Genomic DNA, 17,480 nt, shown 5'->3' with positions numbered 1-17,480 from the left:
ACAATAAATTCTGTGGGAATGCTTCTAATGGGGTTGAATGAGAGACCCACTGAAAACAGCCAGAGTTCAATGCCTTTTATGAGCAGGTCTATTATTATTGCCTCTTTATGAATGATGGGAAATTTTAAGAAGTAATATCTTGCTCATCACAAGCACTGCTGCAGTGAAATGAATTCATCCTCTAAGTGATTAGACCAGGCTGCAAATCATTCCTTTCTAGATTTTCATTTAACCAAATCAAGGGAAGCAAGTATTCATTTTTTCTCCTCTTTGCCAGATAGATGGCATATGACTGCATGAGTAATGAGAAATAATTTTTTTAAAACTCCTTTACAGCAAAAAAATGAAAATTAATCTCAAATTTTAAGGTGAAATTTTCACAGATGCAATGACAACAAGCAAAACACAGCTGTTTTTCTCTAGGCAGTAGTTTAATGGAGGAGTGGGGAAATACCCCCTGAAAGCACAGGTAGCTTACTGTTTAAGATAAATTTCCAAACATCTAGTATTATTTCTTAGTGTTGCTGAAAGTGTAAAAATTTGGGTCTCAGAGAGATAAAAAGATGACAAGAGCCACCTTGTGGGCATTTAATAAAGACAGAATTTAACGTTGCTTTCTGTTTCCAGGGGGCTATCTCAGTCTCCAGACAACAGGCTGCTGCTGATTTTCAGTATTACTGGGAACACCACCTTTGCTCTCTAAGACAAGACAGACACGATGGGAATTGCTTCCTGACATGGCTCTGCAGGTCAGCTGCAGGTGTAACAACTGAGTCAGGCCAAAGGCTGTCTTGTAACCCTCTCATTGACATCACCACCAGGAGTTATGATAGCTCGCATATATCCTGAAATGTCTAATTTACACAGCAAACAACTTCCAACTGATGATGTTGTCAAAATCAAATATGCCCCTCTAATTATCTATTTAAAAGAAAAACAGCCTGTCTTTTTTTTTTTTTTTTAATTTATTGTGACAAAACTGTCTCTGACTGCAGGCCTGAAGTGCTGGATCAATGACTTTGGCAGTTTCCCATCCTCCCTATGGGTTATTTAAAAGGTCTATTGCAAACTAATTTTGCAAGGTCAAAATTTTCAGAAATAGGCCTTTTTTGGATGAATTACCTCTATTAGATTTAATAGGAAATTTTTCCAAGTATCTTTTAGATCAGCACAGCAAACTCTTGTTTACTGTAAATTCAGATTAATGTCAGGTAACACAAACTTGAATACTGTAATCAAATTTTGCTTTTAAATCCAGACTGGTTTTTTGTAGACACTGTTTTGGTCATGGCCAGTGAAGTTCACAAGGAAGGCTGGAGAAATATCTATTGAGGCTATTGCTCTTATTCCAACCCCGACAAGGGACAATACAGGAGAAAACATCTACCCTTCGACATTTCCTTTCCTATTGTTTCTTTGGCAAATCCTTCTGTGTCTCCTATTTTAAAAGTCTGCCTGCACAGAGACAAAGCTCATTTCCCACTGCTTGCTTCACTTTTTCCAAACATTAATAATACTAACAAGGGAACATCAGTTTTACCATAACTTCAAGCCAGTGACAATTGTTATAGTCACAGCCTCACAGCATTCACAAAATTAGTTTTTGTCTTCATTTCTCTAACACATCTAACAGGGAATATTGATTGGAGCTTGATTACACAAATATTCTGAACAGTTACCCTACTAGTGAAAAAGAACAACATGATATGGTGTAAAAGTATCTTCTAGCTGTAAATTAATCTTCTCCCCTGAATACAATGTCTGTCCAGTCAAAGTTGAGCAGAAAAGACCCTAAAAAAAAGAACAAGCACTTTTGAAATACAACCCCTCCATCCACTGCATAATGCCCTAATTTGCTGGATGGGGAGACATGCTTTGTCACTGTTTGCTTGGTTGCTTTGAATTGTTTTTCCACACACAACACCAAGATAAGGAATATAAGTTCACTTTCCTGATCTAAAATACACCTTTAAGTAGTGTTGTAGCTTTACCAAAAGCTAAACCTCAATAAAAGAGCACAAGACTGACTCTGCCACCCTATCCATTGCTAAAAACCTGCTGAGAACTTGTCTACCCTTGCATTTTAGACCAAGATAGCTGTTGTGCATTCATCAGCCTCCTGGGGTAAGAAAAAACTAAGCCAAACCACCCATTAGCAGCCCAGGCAAAAATCAGGGCCTTCCACAGAAAATTAAGAGCAGCTCTGATTTCTGACTGCTGTTATAACTGGCATCAAGACAGACTCACATGTTCCAAAGCATGTCTCTCTAACTGTGTCAGATGGTCAAATAGATGTAGCCTCTCCATCCTCAAACTTGACCCATTTAAACTCTTAGACCATCAAGTTATAACGAACCTATTATGATTCCTATTACAAACAGATTTTTCATTTTCTAAAACAGTTGTCAATAACACACGCCACTAGCTCAGGCAAAAATATGGTTTGTATTTACGTCCTTATTTCCAGAACAGATGCAACTACCAAGTGAAGTACCCCTGCCCAGGATCATTATTGTTTTTCATAGTGTCATGAAGTTAAGTCCTAAAAAAAATTATTGGCAGGGTCTGAGACAGGAAATGGAAACAATGTGGTGGGATGCCTTTTCTTTTAATTTGAATTTAAGTTTTTATTCCAAAAGGCATTCTCCAATTGCTGTAAGCTTCTCCCCACTCTGAAAGATGTATCACTCTTTACCTCTTCCTAATCTCATAGAGAACATCCAAGAGACGTCCAATGAAACGAATTAGGATGTTCCAGGGAGAAAAGCCAAAAACTTCACATTACTTTTTGGCAATTCCATGGCTCACTATTGTAACTGCAGTCAAAGAACTATGGTGAAAGGTATTCACCCAACAGCACCTCCCCGTTTATAGCATTACAACCATCTTTTTCATAATGTTTTCCTCCTTGGCAGGCTCATCTGCTGCACTAGGCAGGAACCAGACAAAGAAGAGAGAGCAGGACCAGTCCATGGAGAACCTGTGCTCTGGGAGCATTCCTGCACCACCCAGCACACTGTGGGGCTGGAGCAGCAGCCAAACAGTCTCAGAGGTGCTTTAGCAGCTCTGCAAGCACTGAGAGGTTTTCTGTGTGAGGGTTCCCATTTGTCCTCAGTTCCTTCTGTGCTTGGGAGGAGAAAAGCAGATCAGCGGAGCTGGGAACAGGCTGCTGAGATCATGGAAGCAGAGCTAAACAAAGGTTTGCTACTGTCCTGAAAAATGGAAGAAATAGCTGGAAAGCTTAATGTGATCAATGCTCAGAGATAACCTCCAAGTCCTTTTTCAGGTAACTCCATATGTTTCTTTCCCCCTACAGGAGATTAATTCATGGTTTTCTTGTCTCTGTTTTGAAATTGTTTTCTTTCTCCTTTTTTCCCACTAATTAGAAGAAAGACAAATTGGTCCACAAATAATGGAAACTTGAGTTATTAGCTCTCATGTTATCATGGCAGTACATTAAACAGGTTTCCAACAATTATTAGCTACATTTCTAGGATATCAAAGCATCCTTACTGGAACTAAGATCCCATGGAATGTCCACAAGTGAAAAGCAGACTTAGTTTTACATAATAAGACATCTAAACAGAAAATAGTAGCTGGCGAGAGAAGCAGAGGTCCTCCTATAGATCAAAGAAAGATCAGTATCTCTGTTTCCAAGTCTTACTAACCCAGTATTCCCCCAGCCAGCATTGTCTCTCTGGATAACAGCTTTTTTGGTGTCTTCAGCTCCACTTTGACTTTATAAAACGTACCCTATCATGGCAATTGACAGCACAGGAAAACACATACAGACAGATGCAAGGATAGTGATAGGATGTGACAGACCAAAAATCCATTTTATAATTTAAAAATGGTCCTGGCCTGACTACATGGCTTGGTGAGAACTACTGTGAGGCAGAACATTGCAAGCAATTGTCAGAGACTCTGATACACAAGATTTCTGTACAGAAAGAAGGGCAAATGCTAAGACAGCTCTGAGATACAGCAAGCCCTGCCTGTGTCTTCCCCAGCTGCTCTTGCACAGCAGTGGAAGAAGGAAGATGCCATTTTTTTACATTTAAAAGTCATGACTACCAGCAGCACCCCACCAAAAAAGCAATAAAAAAAGATCTTTCTGCTTCTCACAGACCTTTCTAAGTGAGAAGAAAGCTCAACAAGCAGAGTTAGCCAGAGTGAGCTCTCCCCCTGGCAGAGCAGTCTGCAACTCACCCATCTCAGAGGCTGCTTGGGAGGCATCTCCCAAGTTCCCGTCCCAGGAGTTCTGCATGCCCTGTCCCACCCTGGGGTTCATCTCGCTTTGGGACAGCTGTGACACAGGGGCTACGGTTCAGCTCCTGCTAATTCTGAGCCTCCAAAAGCGCAAGTTGAGACAAAATCATCGTCTTTGGTCTAATGCAGCTGGAGGTGGATTGGGGTGGGGTATCTTCTTATATGGTACAGCTTCAACAAAAGCTAAGGAATAAGAGATGCTCCATCGAGTTACTGCTGTGCTTGCTGCTCTGCCACCGAGGAGGGGCGCACAAGGATGCTGGGAGGGGACTGTGACCACAGCTTGCTTTGACATGATGTGGCATTGGAGAGATACATAGGAGCTCCCTGAGCACCACAACACAGCACCAGCACAGCTATGGGCATATGAGCTCACCACTGGAAACAAATGCTGTGACAAGCTTCCTCTCCTCCTGTTTCTATTAAACCAGTGAAGATTTTTCTCAACATTTGTTAAGTCCCATTTATAAATATACTAAAAAAAACCAACCAAACAAACAAACAAAAAACCACGAAGAAAAAAAACCAAAAAAACCCCAAAAGGAAACCAGAAGAATTAATTGCTGTGTCAAAATCATGCTTTCTTTATTGGAAGGATATACCCACGTATGCTTGTTCTGCCTGTAAGGCAGAGGTGAGGAAGAAGTACATCCTGTATAGGTATTTTTTTGTAGGCTGCTTTTTTTAAATGAAAAATGAGCCAAGATTGCACTGAAACATTGCATCCAGATTCACATGGAAACCATAAAGCACAGCTGAAAAACACTGGAAGACTGGCCCTACCAAATAATGATCAGTGACTTTTATAGTCTGTAGTCTGCTCTGGACTGTATACGTATCAGATACTAATTCAGCATTGAGGAGACTGACTTGTACCCTGCCAATGCGAGCAAAAGGAATGGTCAGGTACTGTACTAATGCACTGGGGTTGTTTTTCAGAACTGTTCTACTTTTTTCACAGTCCCCTATTTACACCACACAAGAAATAATTTAGTCTCTCCTTATCCATTGCTGCAGCAGTACTCTAAAATTTCCTACATTAAATACTTTACCGTGAGGGTGCTGAGGCACTGGAACAGGTTGCCCAGAGAAGCTGTGGCTGCCCCACCTCTGAAAGTGTTCAAGGCCAGGTAGGACAGAGCTCTGATCTAGTGGAAGGTGTCCCTGCCATAGCAAGGGGTGTAGAAACTAGATGACCTTTAAGGTCCCTTCCAATTGAAACCCCTCTGTGATTCTATGACACTCTATTGTACCTGCTGTTTAATTTAAATGGTTGCAATTGTGGTTCTCTAGCTGTGGTAGCACACCACAATGCAGTGGGCAACAAAACAATTCTAGTGTTTAGGAAGCAGAGTTTTACCTTTACTTTTACAGTGAAATTTCACACAAGCAAGCTGCCTTGGGAGATTCAGTTTCTGATCAAGAACAGAATACATGTATTTTTATTTCAGCTTCTTCAATGGCAAGACTGCTCTTGCAACAAAGGAAGCAAGAAGGAGATGAAGATGAGGACTGTAGCAGAGAGGAAATCACCACTTCCCATCAGCACCAGGAGTATCCACACCCAACCATGTGATGTTTTCAGCAGAGCCAGATCCTGCCACCTGCTCCAAAGCTTGATGTGACAGTGGGCTTCCTTGTAGAACTGACAGAGGCCAAAAGGAAGTTACCTGCTCACTGTGAGCAGGAAGGTCTAGCCTGCAGCTTCTTCAGAGGCCCACAACCAGAGGATGCAGTTTTCCTAATGCATTCTCCCAAGGGACTAAGATTCAGTCACATGAAAAACAGACCACTTTATCACATCCTGTCAGCATTAACAATATTTTAACCAAAAGCAAACCAGCCTTCCATGATGCTTATCACAGAACTGCTAATAAAGTTACAAAAATAAATTCAGGTATGAATGTATCAAAATAGATCATGGAAATTAGACTCACACAGGAATAAATAGAATTTTATGAGCACAATTTCCAGCAACTGTGAAATCATTTCATAGATATAATTTTCATTTTATATACCTTTTTCATTCAGAGTGCTGTAAATGTCAAATGTCAGCCAATTCTTACACATTCTCAGAGGCTGCTGCACACACAGCAATACTATTGGCTTCCCAGCTAGGTGTGACGAACATTCCTCCCTCCCCCTGACTAGAATCAGGACATTGACCAATCACTCACTCTACACACAGCCAAACCCTCAGAACAGCATGGAGAACTGCAGGAACTCTTCCCAGCTTCTTCTTGGGCATGGCCAGTGAGGGTGCTTGAGGCCCAGATGTCATACAATTACAAAGTCCTAGCTATATTGTTAAATGCTTTAGAAGACCAAGCATTTCAGAGACTTTAAATGGCATTTTTCCTTGTTTCAACACAGACTCAAAAAAGCAAAATCTAGAGGGTTTTTAATTTTCCGCTATCATTTGTGAAGAGTTACAAGACAGATACAATCCATGCCACTGAAAGAATAACCAAGCCAGTTTATGATTTTATCAGGGAGAAGGAAGCATCTCACATTCTGCTAATAATCACAAAAGTGCCCTTGGGCCAGGTCTCGGGTCTGTTTTGTTTCATTTGTTTGCAGAACTGTACAATCTCTGTCCACAGGGTGGAGCAGCTCAGTAGCCTGAGCTGTGGATGCTACACCCCACGTTCAGAAAACAAGAATTGTCCAACAATGCACATTCAGCTTAGACTGCACAGAGCAGTTACCTGTGTCTGCATCCCTGGGGAAACCTGATTAATCTGCCTTTATTCAACAAAATAGCATAAGTCTTCCTCAAGGCTTGTACTGGGTTTACGCTTTGAGCTTACTGATTAAAGCAGTATTTAAATTATGACTGTAGTACTGCCACTGAGAGTAAACACAATCTTTTCTTGACACCGAGATGTGCTTTCTATCAATGGAAAACTTTTCGAACACCTAAAAAGCCAGTTAAGACCTCTTGGAGAGACTTAGTGAGGGAATAAAGTCCCAAAACCTGACAAAGCAAAAAGCATCAGCTGAGTCCAAAACAAATAGAAGAAACCCCACATTTACACCTGAAACACCAGTCCTTGGCTGACATGAAGCGTGCATTAGGAAAGCTGGGGAACTCCTCCTAGATCCTCACATCCAGAGTGTCTTTCACTTCAACATAATCAGAAGAGATTCTGTGTTACACAGACTGTCTCCATTCTTAGTGGATCTGGAGGCATCAAGGAGGAAAGGGATGCAATTGTTCAAGGATGTCCCTGAGCTGATGATAGCACAAGAGAATCTCCTTTTTAAATTTTTAAATCTCACCTTAATTCATTACTTGAGCACACAATTGGGCACATCTTTCCCAGATGCAGCAACAACCCTCAAACTTCTGATTTCTTTAGATTCTTATACAATACTCACAATTGAAAGGAAATACAATTTTATACTAGCCACTGTGTGAAGCACACTTCTAAGCACAAAGCTGAGAAGCCATGACTCAAGTTTTTTTCATCCTTGTCTATACCGTTAGTGTCACTCCTCTGATATTTTGATCAATTTGTACCAACATACTAGTTAATAGATCCTATACAGGTTTTTATTTTGATTGCTTTGCTGTCAAAACCTTTTCAAGCCTGCTCTCCTTATTTTTTTCATTAGGTTCTATAAATCATGAAAGATTAGCCCAGCACCTAGGAGAAGATATTCTTAGGACTCTCAGCACTTGAATACTTTTCCTCCCAGAGGCATGAATGCGAGTTGGAAGGTCTAGTTTCTCTCTAAAATGGTTTCAATTTTTAACAAATCACCTTCATTTTTAAATCCTGTTAAAAAAAACCCAAACCTAAACATTGTACTAATATTCCTAAATCATTTCATCTAATTAGACTATTTGTAGTTCCCATTGTGACTAGATGTTAAATTGCTTAAATGTCCTCTAAAATTAGCTTGGTATCAGTCAGTATTGAATGAAGCCCAAGTATTTTAGGCAAGGGCTAACCACTTCAAGAGAATCTATTGCCACCAGGTTAAGAAGATCACTTTGAATTCACTGCTTTTCTGGTGAAAAAGACCCAGCACAGGCAGTGCCACACAGGGTATGTATTCACTTTGTTGCTCATCTTATGCTCTGAAAAGTTTTCAAAGTTCTTTACACTTTTTTGTTTTTGGCCTAGAAGCATCTAGTACCTGCCTACAGGTACCGTTCCTATAGCATCCTACATTTATGTTCCCTGTAGTGACAAAAGCCCTATCACAAATGTCCCAATTCCATGAACAACCATTACCTACATCAGTTAAGGATCATATTCAGAGAACACTTTTCTGGTATGACTGGACTCTTTAGTTAAGGGGCTCTGTCAGTAAACTTTACCAACACAGGTAGCCACAAGTTTTAAGCATAGTTCAGAGCCACATATATAAATATAGAGAAGAACTTGAATTGTAGGCAATCTGTTTATTTCCTGTTCTTAGAAGGCTCTGCACACAAGACAAGAAACAAGCAGATTAATTTTTGTGTATTCCTTATCCTACAGAGAATCTGCAGCATTACCTGTTGTGAGCCATTTTTAGAGGCTTACTTACTTTTTATGTACCTGTGCTAACCAAGCACTCTAAAATTTAATGCCCTTTCCCAAGCAAACAAAAAATTTATTTAGAGAAAAATTTCTCTTTTTAAGACAGACACATTAGAAAATATGTGCTTGAACCAATATAAGCATATCTTACCTTTTGAAGCAGCCATGAGTCAGTAAGTACAGTTTGCATGGAGAACAGTAATCACAGATGCATAGAACTTGAAATAGTAATTTGTTAATTAGTATTTCAAGTATGGAAGAACTTATTTTAAAAGGTTCACTTCATACCTATTTACTAAACAGAGTCATAGAAAATTAATTCTGTACAGTATGACATCAGAGCTCACAGCCGTGGAAGCAATTCTGTGAAGTGAGCAAATTAATATTTATGTGCTCTTTTAGAAATGTATGGACACCTGAAATGGAGGTATCATTGGCTTCTTTGTCGCTGCCCTTCCTGCCTGTAGCAGTGTATTGCTCGTTTCTTTCATTCTGGTATTTTCCCTATAGATTTCTCTAAAAACTGCCCTTGTTCATCATCTCCTTGTAAAACTGTATCTGTCATGCTGACTACAGCTCTGTCTGTAATCCTATTCATCTGTAGCCACTCATCAGAGTGCAAGCACTTCGAAGATTAAAAGAGAATTGCTTCACTTCTCATTTCTTAACCACCAATACTCAGGGATGAGTTTTCATCCATTGGCAGGCTGTGAGCAAGAAGGCAAGAGCATGAATAACTAATGACAAATATGTCCATGAAGATCTCTCCTGGCTGTTTTGAAATGTCTTCCTTTGTTCACACAAGAGAGTTGATGAGCAAATAAATGAACAGGAAGGGAATTCATAAAAGACAAGGACAACTCACAAGCACTAAACATAACAAAACTATTTTTCTTTCAAAGTACAGTGTTGACTTTCTTTAAGCACTTTTCAGGATATTCAAAGACATAAGCAAACAGTGGGATAACTTAATACTTCCCCTCCTTTTCCCTCTACATTGTTTGTTATCTTTCCAATAGTTGAGTCATCCAAGTGGAATGACAGCACACACCTCAGCCGTGTCCCTGTGCAGTCTCACATCTTAGGGTATTAACAGATGGCTTTAGGAAGTCTAGCCATAGAAACGTGACTTATTGCTCTTCCTGCCCCTAGGAAGCTGCTACCCTGCAGGGATTCAGCACAGCAGGACTGGTGGGCATCCCTGAGCCACCTCTCTGCTAAACCAGCAAGTGGCTTCAACCCAGCTCCCCGAAGGCTGGGCATGCAGCCACCGGACTTTGCACTGAGACGGCAGAGAAGGACACTGGCTTCAACACCATTCCAGCTGCTGCATCAGGCAGGAAGAAATAGTCAGAGAGAAAAAGGAGGCTACACCTGTAACCACCACAACATGACTGTGCTGTAGGAGGAAAAACAGCACTAGAACTGGACATCTGCTCAAGTTCCAGACATTTACACACACTGCATGTGAAAATGTGCACTTTGTGTGGACTAAGATGTTTTTAAAATCCCCACCAACTCTTAATAAGCAATTCACATGGATATCAAACTTACTGCATCTGTTATTTACAACAAACAAAAGGATCAGACAGCAATTTTTTTTTCCACTTCTCAGAGAAACTGACTGTCTTCCAGTCTTTTGCTGATGCAGTCCATGTGCAGAATCTGCTTTCCACTGTTAGATCAAACTTGCATTGCAAGTGCTTGGCCACTGGAACACAGACTGAATGTACTGGTGAAACCCTACTACCCCTACCGTGGTACCCTACTGGTACCACAAAAGACATGGCACATATGGGTGACCACCTATGGTCACAACAGGCTGCGTCTGCCTCTGTAACTTTATCACATAATCATTGAATATCCTGAGTTGCAAGGGACCCAAAAGGATCATGGAGTCCAAGTTCTGGTCCTGCACAGGCCAAAATCACACCATATGTCTGTGAGTACTAACCCTGTGTAACTATGAACCCTGCTGGTTTGCCTCAAGTAGCCTGCATGATTGAGGTAACAGAGGTATGTTTCCAGCTAACAGCTTCCAGGCTCTCCCCTTGCTGACCGCTTCCAACAGGGGCTGCTCTTCCTCTTCCCATCTGTGGCGCAGCTGAACTCCTCTTTCCCATAACCCACACCACAAACAGACTCATCATCTGTACCACTGCACCAGGGGAACATGGGCAGCCCCCTATCTGTCTTCCATACAGGCAGCTGTCAGCACAGGGTATCTTGGAAAGTCATGAGTGAGAGACAATGACAAGATGAAGAAAAGAATTTCGAAATAACTAAAACTGAGAAAGTGAAGAGTCTTAATGTTTTCCTCCCTTGTACTTTATTGTTGCATCATAATCTTGCCAATAAGCTGTAACTGAAAAGGGGTAAGTCAGGAGGAACATAAAGCCCAAGGGTAACAGCCTTGTTTTGTAGCAGAAAAATGCTGTTAATACTAAAAACTCTTTTCACAACTAACTCTCCCAAGAGTCTCAAGGTGCCACCTCAAAGGTACAAACTGCAGACAGTACTCCTGTGGCAATGTGGGGCTGCTCTGAGGACAATGGCAAAGGGCAACCTCCAACAGGACCCGACTTTCAACTGCCTGGTAAGTGCGTGTCCCTGTTAATCCAGGATCTGCAACAATGCCACCCTGATCTCCAGGCCTGTCCTGTTCTAGTAGTGTCTTTGGACTATGAACCAAGAGAGTCATAAAACACTCCCAAGAGTGTGGAGAAACCACATTATGACATTTCCCAACTCTCTCCTCTCCCTTGCTGTGCTCACACAAATACACACTAATTGAAAGGGACCCAGGAAATCTGGTGAATTTTCTCCCCCCCCCCAAGTCGACATGGCAATTTATCTCAAATTTTACATGCTTTTGGAGCACAACTTATTAGAAAGCAGCCTGAGAATGCTAAAATTTGGTTCAGTGTGATATATCATTATGGGCTAGGGAAAATAAAAATGCAATATTGCGCCTAGAATTTATGAGAGTGAGCAGAACCAAAGAAACCACTCCCCTGAGACCTGTCTGCTCAGGACAATTTTACCAGTATAAGATAGATGTGAATTTAAAATTGTACAATCACAGCTGCTTAATGCCTTCAAACAGACACATTAATTCAGACATTTATTTTGCCTTTCCTCAGATTCGCTGATATTGCTTTGGTAGGGGGGTTGTGTTGAAACAAAAAAAGCCCACTCTTTTGTATATTTTTAATGATTTACTATGGGTCAGCTCCGGTGCAGTAACTGAAAATGCAACTATCCACTGGCAGCCAAAATTCAAAATAAAGGCTGAACACTGTTCCTGAAGCTCAAAGCAAGCATGTTGTAGTCTGTCTTTGTTATGTGCTGAGACAAAGTGTGGCAAGCTACCTCAGCTCAGAGGACTCACAGCAACACAGTAAGCTGTGCTAGCTCAACCATAAATTAATCACAACCACATCTGCAAACGTATTGCACTCCCATACATTTCTGCATTTACACAACTCACACTCTCGCATTCATAGTTTAAGACATGCTCTAAAGCTTTTACATTTGTGAAAGGCACCACAGTCATTTGTTGATGCACATGAGCCATATCTGTTGCATTGTTTTATCGTTACTTTTTGTTTTCTTAAAAGGGTGCAACCCTGAGGTTTTACCATCAGCAAGATAATGTTTAAAAACTAGACAGACACAGCAGAGCACCCCACTCTATCTTCTCTTGACTCATTAACACGTATCAATCATTTACTGTAACAACAGATGTGATAACACAAAAAACATCAAGTTACTTTGTAACACAAATTTGTATTAATAGACTACGTCATGCAGTCGATCAAACACACGCAAATTAGAAAAGAATCACATAAGTTTTAAAAAAAGGGTACCTGATATAGGAATGCCACTTCCTTTTAAAGTTAAAATTAAAATATTCTTAGTTTTTGCAAAGATTGTAATGACACTCAGCATGGAGAATGTGTGTATTTCAGCCTAAAAATTTTTTTCTGTTAGGGACAACTACAATATTTATACCTCCAGTGCCAGTGTAACAAATGACATATTTCCTAACAATCTAATTTAAAATGATACAATGTAGCATGTACAAAGGTTGTTTTAAACCCGCCGATCTGCCATTTGATTTCTGTGTTCACTTTCACTTCTCAGTTAAAGAGCTTGATCCTCACCCTGCACCTGACAACCTGCAGGGCCCCCCTACCTGCACCGCCTGAAGTCCAGAGAGCTCAGTGACAAGATCAGGCCTATAATGACAGAGACAGTTTACTGTGACCTATGAACCTTTTGCATCCTGAAAAGGTCGAGCAGGAAATATAAATATGGGAGAAAGCACTGTAGCTAAATCCAATATAGCATAGATTTTATTTGCAGAGAGCTATCTTGCAACATGTACTAATCTCATTTTTAGATGGGGCTCAATATGCCACAATAATATAGCAGGTGTCAATGTTTAAGAAAACCCAAAAAAACTGTTTTTATTCTTTTAAGAAATTGTACCAGTGCAGGAATCAGGAGATGAATGAAAGCAAGCCGTTTGTTTACATATGAAATAAAATCCACAGTCTAAACAGAATGAACAGACTTTGCCTCCTCAGTTAAACCTATTCACTAGAAATCACTTGTGCACGAGCTTCTTTCAAGAAGGGGTATCCCGATTATCCTGTTAACTCTGTATTGACCTTAGTTATACTAATTTCTGCTTTCCTTTGCATTGCTGCATTAACCTAATGTTGCCAGACACAATTTTAAGCCGTTCTTTTTGTTGTTTGCCCGCTGTAAAATTGCACATGTTAAGCATAAGCAAGCCTAATTTAAAAACGTTACTTAGGAGAACCCACATGTTCAACAGTTTGAACTAGAGTTTTCTCAAGCCGGTTCCCACCACGCCGTCCCAGGCTGTGAAGCACGGCCAGAGCAGCACTCCCAAAACCTCCTTTCCCGGACCTGCCCGCGGCAGGAAGGCACCGGCTCACCGCGGGGAGCTGCGCCCGGTGTGCCCCGACGCTCCCGGGGGTCCCCCCGAGCCAGCCCGTGGCTCCGCCGCGCAGCCCCTCGGCTGTCGGGGCTTCCCGAGGCGCCCTAACTTTCCCTGCCCGTCGCAGCCGAGCCGCAGCCGGGCCGGCGGCGGGGCTGCCCCGGCGGGGCGTTATTCCCGCAGCCCCGGGCCCGGCCCTGCGGGGCGGCGCCCACGCCCAGGCACTGCCGCGCCGCAGACAATGGGGGCGGCAGCCCCGCGCCCGCCGGGCCGAGGCGGCGGCGCTTTACTCACCGAACAAGGTCAGAGCCATCGCGGCGGCGGCGGCGGGGCGGGCCCGGGGGGCGGCGGGGGCTGGCCGGGCGGCGCGGCGCTGGCATTGGCGCGGCGGCAGCTCTCGCATCAGCGGCGGGGCGCGCCTGCAACACAAGTTGGGCGCGGGGCTGTCAGCGCGCCCCGCGGCACGGGCGGCCGCTGCCACTTGCTGCCGCGGGGCGGGGCGGGCGAAGCCCGCAAGGGAGGGCAGGGCCGGGCGGGGGAAGGTGGCGGGGGAAGGTGGCCGGGGACGCGCGGCAGCGGGGGCAGCCCGCGCCCGCCCCCCGCCCGCTACTCACGCTGCGTCCCGCCGCCTCGGGGAGCCATCTTGCGCCGCGCACAGCCCGCCTCCGCCCGCCGCGGCCGCCGGGACGGTTCCCATGGCAACGCGGCCGCCCCGCCGCCGGGCACAAAGGGAAGCGCGTCCGCTCCCGCGGGACGGCCGGCGGGGAGCCCCGGGCCCATCCCCGCGAGCGGCTCCGGCTCGGCCCTCGGGCACCGCTGGGGCCGTCCCGGGCAGCGGTGCTCCTCTGAGGAGATACCCTGTGGAAAGCAACGCTCCCCCGGCCGGTGTCTCCTCAGCCGTGACAGGACAGGGCTGCGCCTGCCTGGTCCGGCGGAAGAGCCAACGGTCCTGTGAAAAACATGACTCTTTTCAAAACGAGGGGGAAAATTCCACTTAAATGCCAGCAAGCATGAAGAGAGCAAACCCACAGATTTCCCCTCAAAATATTTCGTGTGAGAAATTTCACTCAGCCCAGCTGTCATCGTTTTTCGCTGTCCAGGACTGTAAATTTCAGCGCTAAAAGCAATTGATGATTGAAAATACAACACCGTTCCTGGTGTAACTCTCTTGTGCAGCTTGCATTTTTAACCCGAAAGCAGACACCTACCACAGAGGTTGGCGAGCACTCGGCAGCCCCCCGGCAGAGGCAGGGTGGCCAGCCCGTGTCTCCTGGCGGCAGAGCAGCTCCCCACCCGCAGGTATCGCTTCCCCTCTCAGGTGCGAGTTGTGCGCGCTGAGAATTCAAATCCAGCCCCAGCACAATCCACGCAAATTGAATCCGCTACAGCTGTGCGAATCCATCGCCTTCAGCAGAGGCTTCGGAGACCTCAGCCAGGGCAAGCAGGCTTTGCAGGTGTTGTGGTGGACGCCATGGAGCCTGTTCTACCTTCTCCTGGGGCACTGTGGTGGCGGGCGCGCAGGGGGAAGCCTGCCTTCAAGGCAAGGCTTTTGACAGAGAAGAGCCTGAAGGAAGAAAAGCATGTACATAGGCTGCAATTAATGGTTCCAGTTCTGTGAACGCAGCTCAGGGTCAGCAATGACTGAAACACCTTTCCTTCCACAAGGCAACTAAAGCATAAAGGTCTGTCTTAAAAATGGGTGGTGTAGGCAGTTAGCTGCACTCAGGTTTTCATGCTCAAAATTCTACCCAATCTTTGTTGTAGAGAACCAAAGGAGAAGATTGTGGGAGTTTTTAATATTTCTAAATATTCTTTAAGACAAAAACATGTCATTTGTTATTTGTCAAATATTTCAAAACGTAGGTTTTTTTGTTGATAGACTTTGCTTAGTGTGCAAAGTTAAAAAAATAAATGGAGAGTGGTTGTTTCCTTCTTTTTATTCCTTCCAAAATTAATTCTAGCATGATGGACCGAATTTCACAAGACTTTTCATTTTGCATGTATCAAGTGCAAAAGTTTATTGAGCAGATGGATTACCAGGAAACAATACTTTAATTGCAGAGCTAGAAGAAGGTTAAAAATATATGAAAATGGGTTTGGAATAAAGCAACACAAAATATCTTTGCAATTCTGCCTACGATTTGACCTTTGTGTGTACAGAGTGTTTTCCTTGGCTTTTTGGAAATAAGTTGGACCTTCAGATTTTTTTTCCCCTTACATTTCCTGGAATTAAATCTCAAGCTTTCATTTGAGCTTCCTTCAATTAAATGGTCAACTTTTACTCTTCCACTACTCCCAAAGCTTTTTTGCTAACTATTCAACTGGATGTTTACATTAAAAATGCTTTCCTGTTCAGAGTGTAAAACTGTTTTCCATAATAGGCAGTATCAATACTACAGTTAAGATCAGCCTGAGTGATTTGATTAGTCATTTTAATTGTCTAATAATGCCTTTGCTATTAGTGCAGTTATTGCTAAAACCTAGGGAAGCGTGTTGGTCATTTCACAGTTAGTTACTGGAGCTGTATTTTACTGTGCCTGGAAGAGTAGCCCATCAGAGTTTTCAAAACAGAGCTCAATCGTTATTTCTGATTAGATTCCTTGCTTGGATGTTTTGGCCCCAGCTCCAGCAGCCTTCAGGAACACCAGCAGCTTTTGGAAGGACTTCACTGTCAGGCTCACATCCAGAGCCCTCACAGGTGTTGGCAAGCGCCGGGGCCAGCATGGAGTGTGCCCGTACACAGTATGTGCCATGTAACCCAGGGCAGCTCTGGCTTTACAGGGGCTGATAGCCTCATCACAGAGGGAGGAAATCAAGGGTGCAAAGCAGAAAAAAATTAGCCTGAAATTCACCAGGCGGAGGCCCCTGCCACCATATCCTGCTTTTGAATGGACCTGAAATCCTCATGGAGATTTCTGTTTAACAACAACATTATCTTAAAATTACGTAATGCCTTATCAAGCCAGCACATCTTATGTACAAGTGATAACAATGATTTAACTACAACTCTGGGAATTTCATTAGCAAAGAGCTGGAGCTCCCCAAGCACCAGCCCTGTCACTGTGCACGGGGACCAAGGGAGGAAATGTGGATGCTCGGGAGCAGCCGGCACACAGCTCCCACCCGGCCCTCTTTGGCCAGAGGGGCTGTTCCTTCCAAGGCACCCCAGCTCACAGGTTTGCTCTTTCGCAGGGGAGAGCACAAAAGAGAATCCCGGTGTGCACGACCTTGGTTTAAATGGCAGCAAGGATGAGCTTGGTGTTTTGTTGCCCTGGTTCTCTAGCCCTTGAAAAGCCCTCCCTTGCAAAACTGGCTTGTTAGCATTGCTTTGTGTAGCAAAGGTGCTATTATATTTGCCACCTGGTAGGAATATTTGAGGGTGATTTACAAAGTGCACCTCAAGGATAAAGGCTCCAGAAGAGAAATACGTGTGTGACATGCTGTTTTCTGGCCTTCTCATTGTCCTTCAGAGGTTTCTTGCCTCATCTCTCAAACCTCAAAGTTCTTTAGAAACTGCAGTCAGTTACTACAGCTTCATTATTCATGTCAAATTTCATCACTAGGATTTGGGGTTGGTTTTTAGTGTTTAGGGTTTTTTTTATTTTGGCCCCTCTGCTTTTACTGTCTTGCTCCGGGTGCTGAGCACTGTGGGACCAGTGGCCCATTTTCCAGTGGCTTTTCTGTGATCCATCACCTTGTCTGAG

General features: G+C 43.5%; 1 protein-coding gene across 2 annotated transcripts in view; it reads right to left on the bottom strand.

Moving 5' to 3' along the window:
* Positions 1 to 16,550, bottom strand: part of CHN1 (chimerin 1) — a 98,710-nt gene extending 82,160 nt beyond the window's left edge. The window contains exons 1-3 of one of the 2 annotated variants that reach the window (XM_069020613.1): positions 14,985 to 16,550; positions 14,391 to 14,725; positions 14,071 to 14,195 (exon numbers count right to left, since the gene is read on the bottom strand). In XM_069020613.1, the coding sequence (XP_068876714.1) occupies positions 14,071 to 14,195; positions 14,391 to 14,473 (208 nt within the window). In that variant the 5' untranslated portion in view covers positions 14,474 to 14,725; positions 14,985 to 16,550. Of the gene's footprint in view, positions 1 to 14,070; positions 14,196 to 14,390 lie in introns of both variants that reach the window. The other variant, XM_069020614.1, reaches the window with a different exon arrangement.
* Between the last annotated feature and the right edge of the window lie 930 nt (positions 16,551 to 17,480).

The sequence above is a fragment of the Aphelocoma coerulescens genome, chromosome 7, assembly GCF_041296385.1.
Source record: "Aphelocoma coerulescens isolate FSJ_1873_10779 chromosome 7, UR_Acoe_1.0, whole genome shotgun sequence".
NCBI classification, from domain to species: domain Eukaryota; kingdom Metazoa; phylum Chordata; class Aves; order Passeriformes; family Corvidae; genus Aphelocoma; species Aphelocoma coerulescens.
Note: the sequence above shows the minus strand (reverse complement) of the source record. Positions and strands in the feature narration are given on the sequence as shown.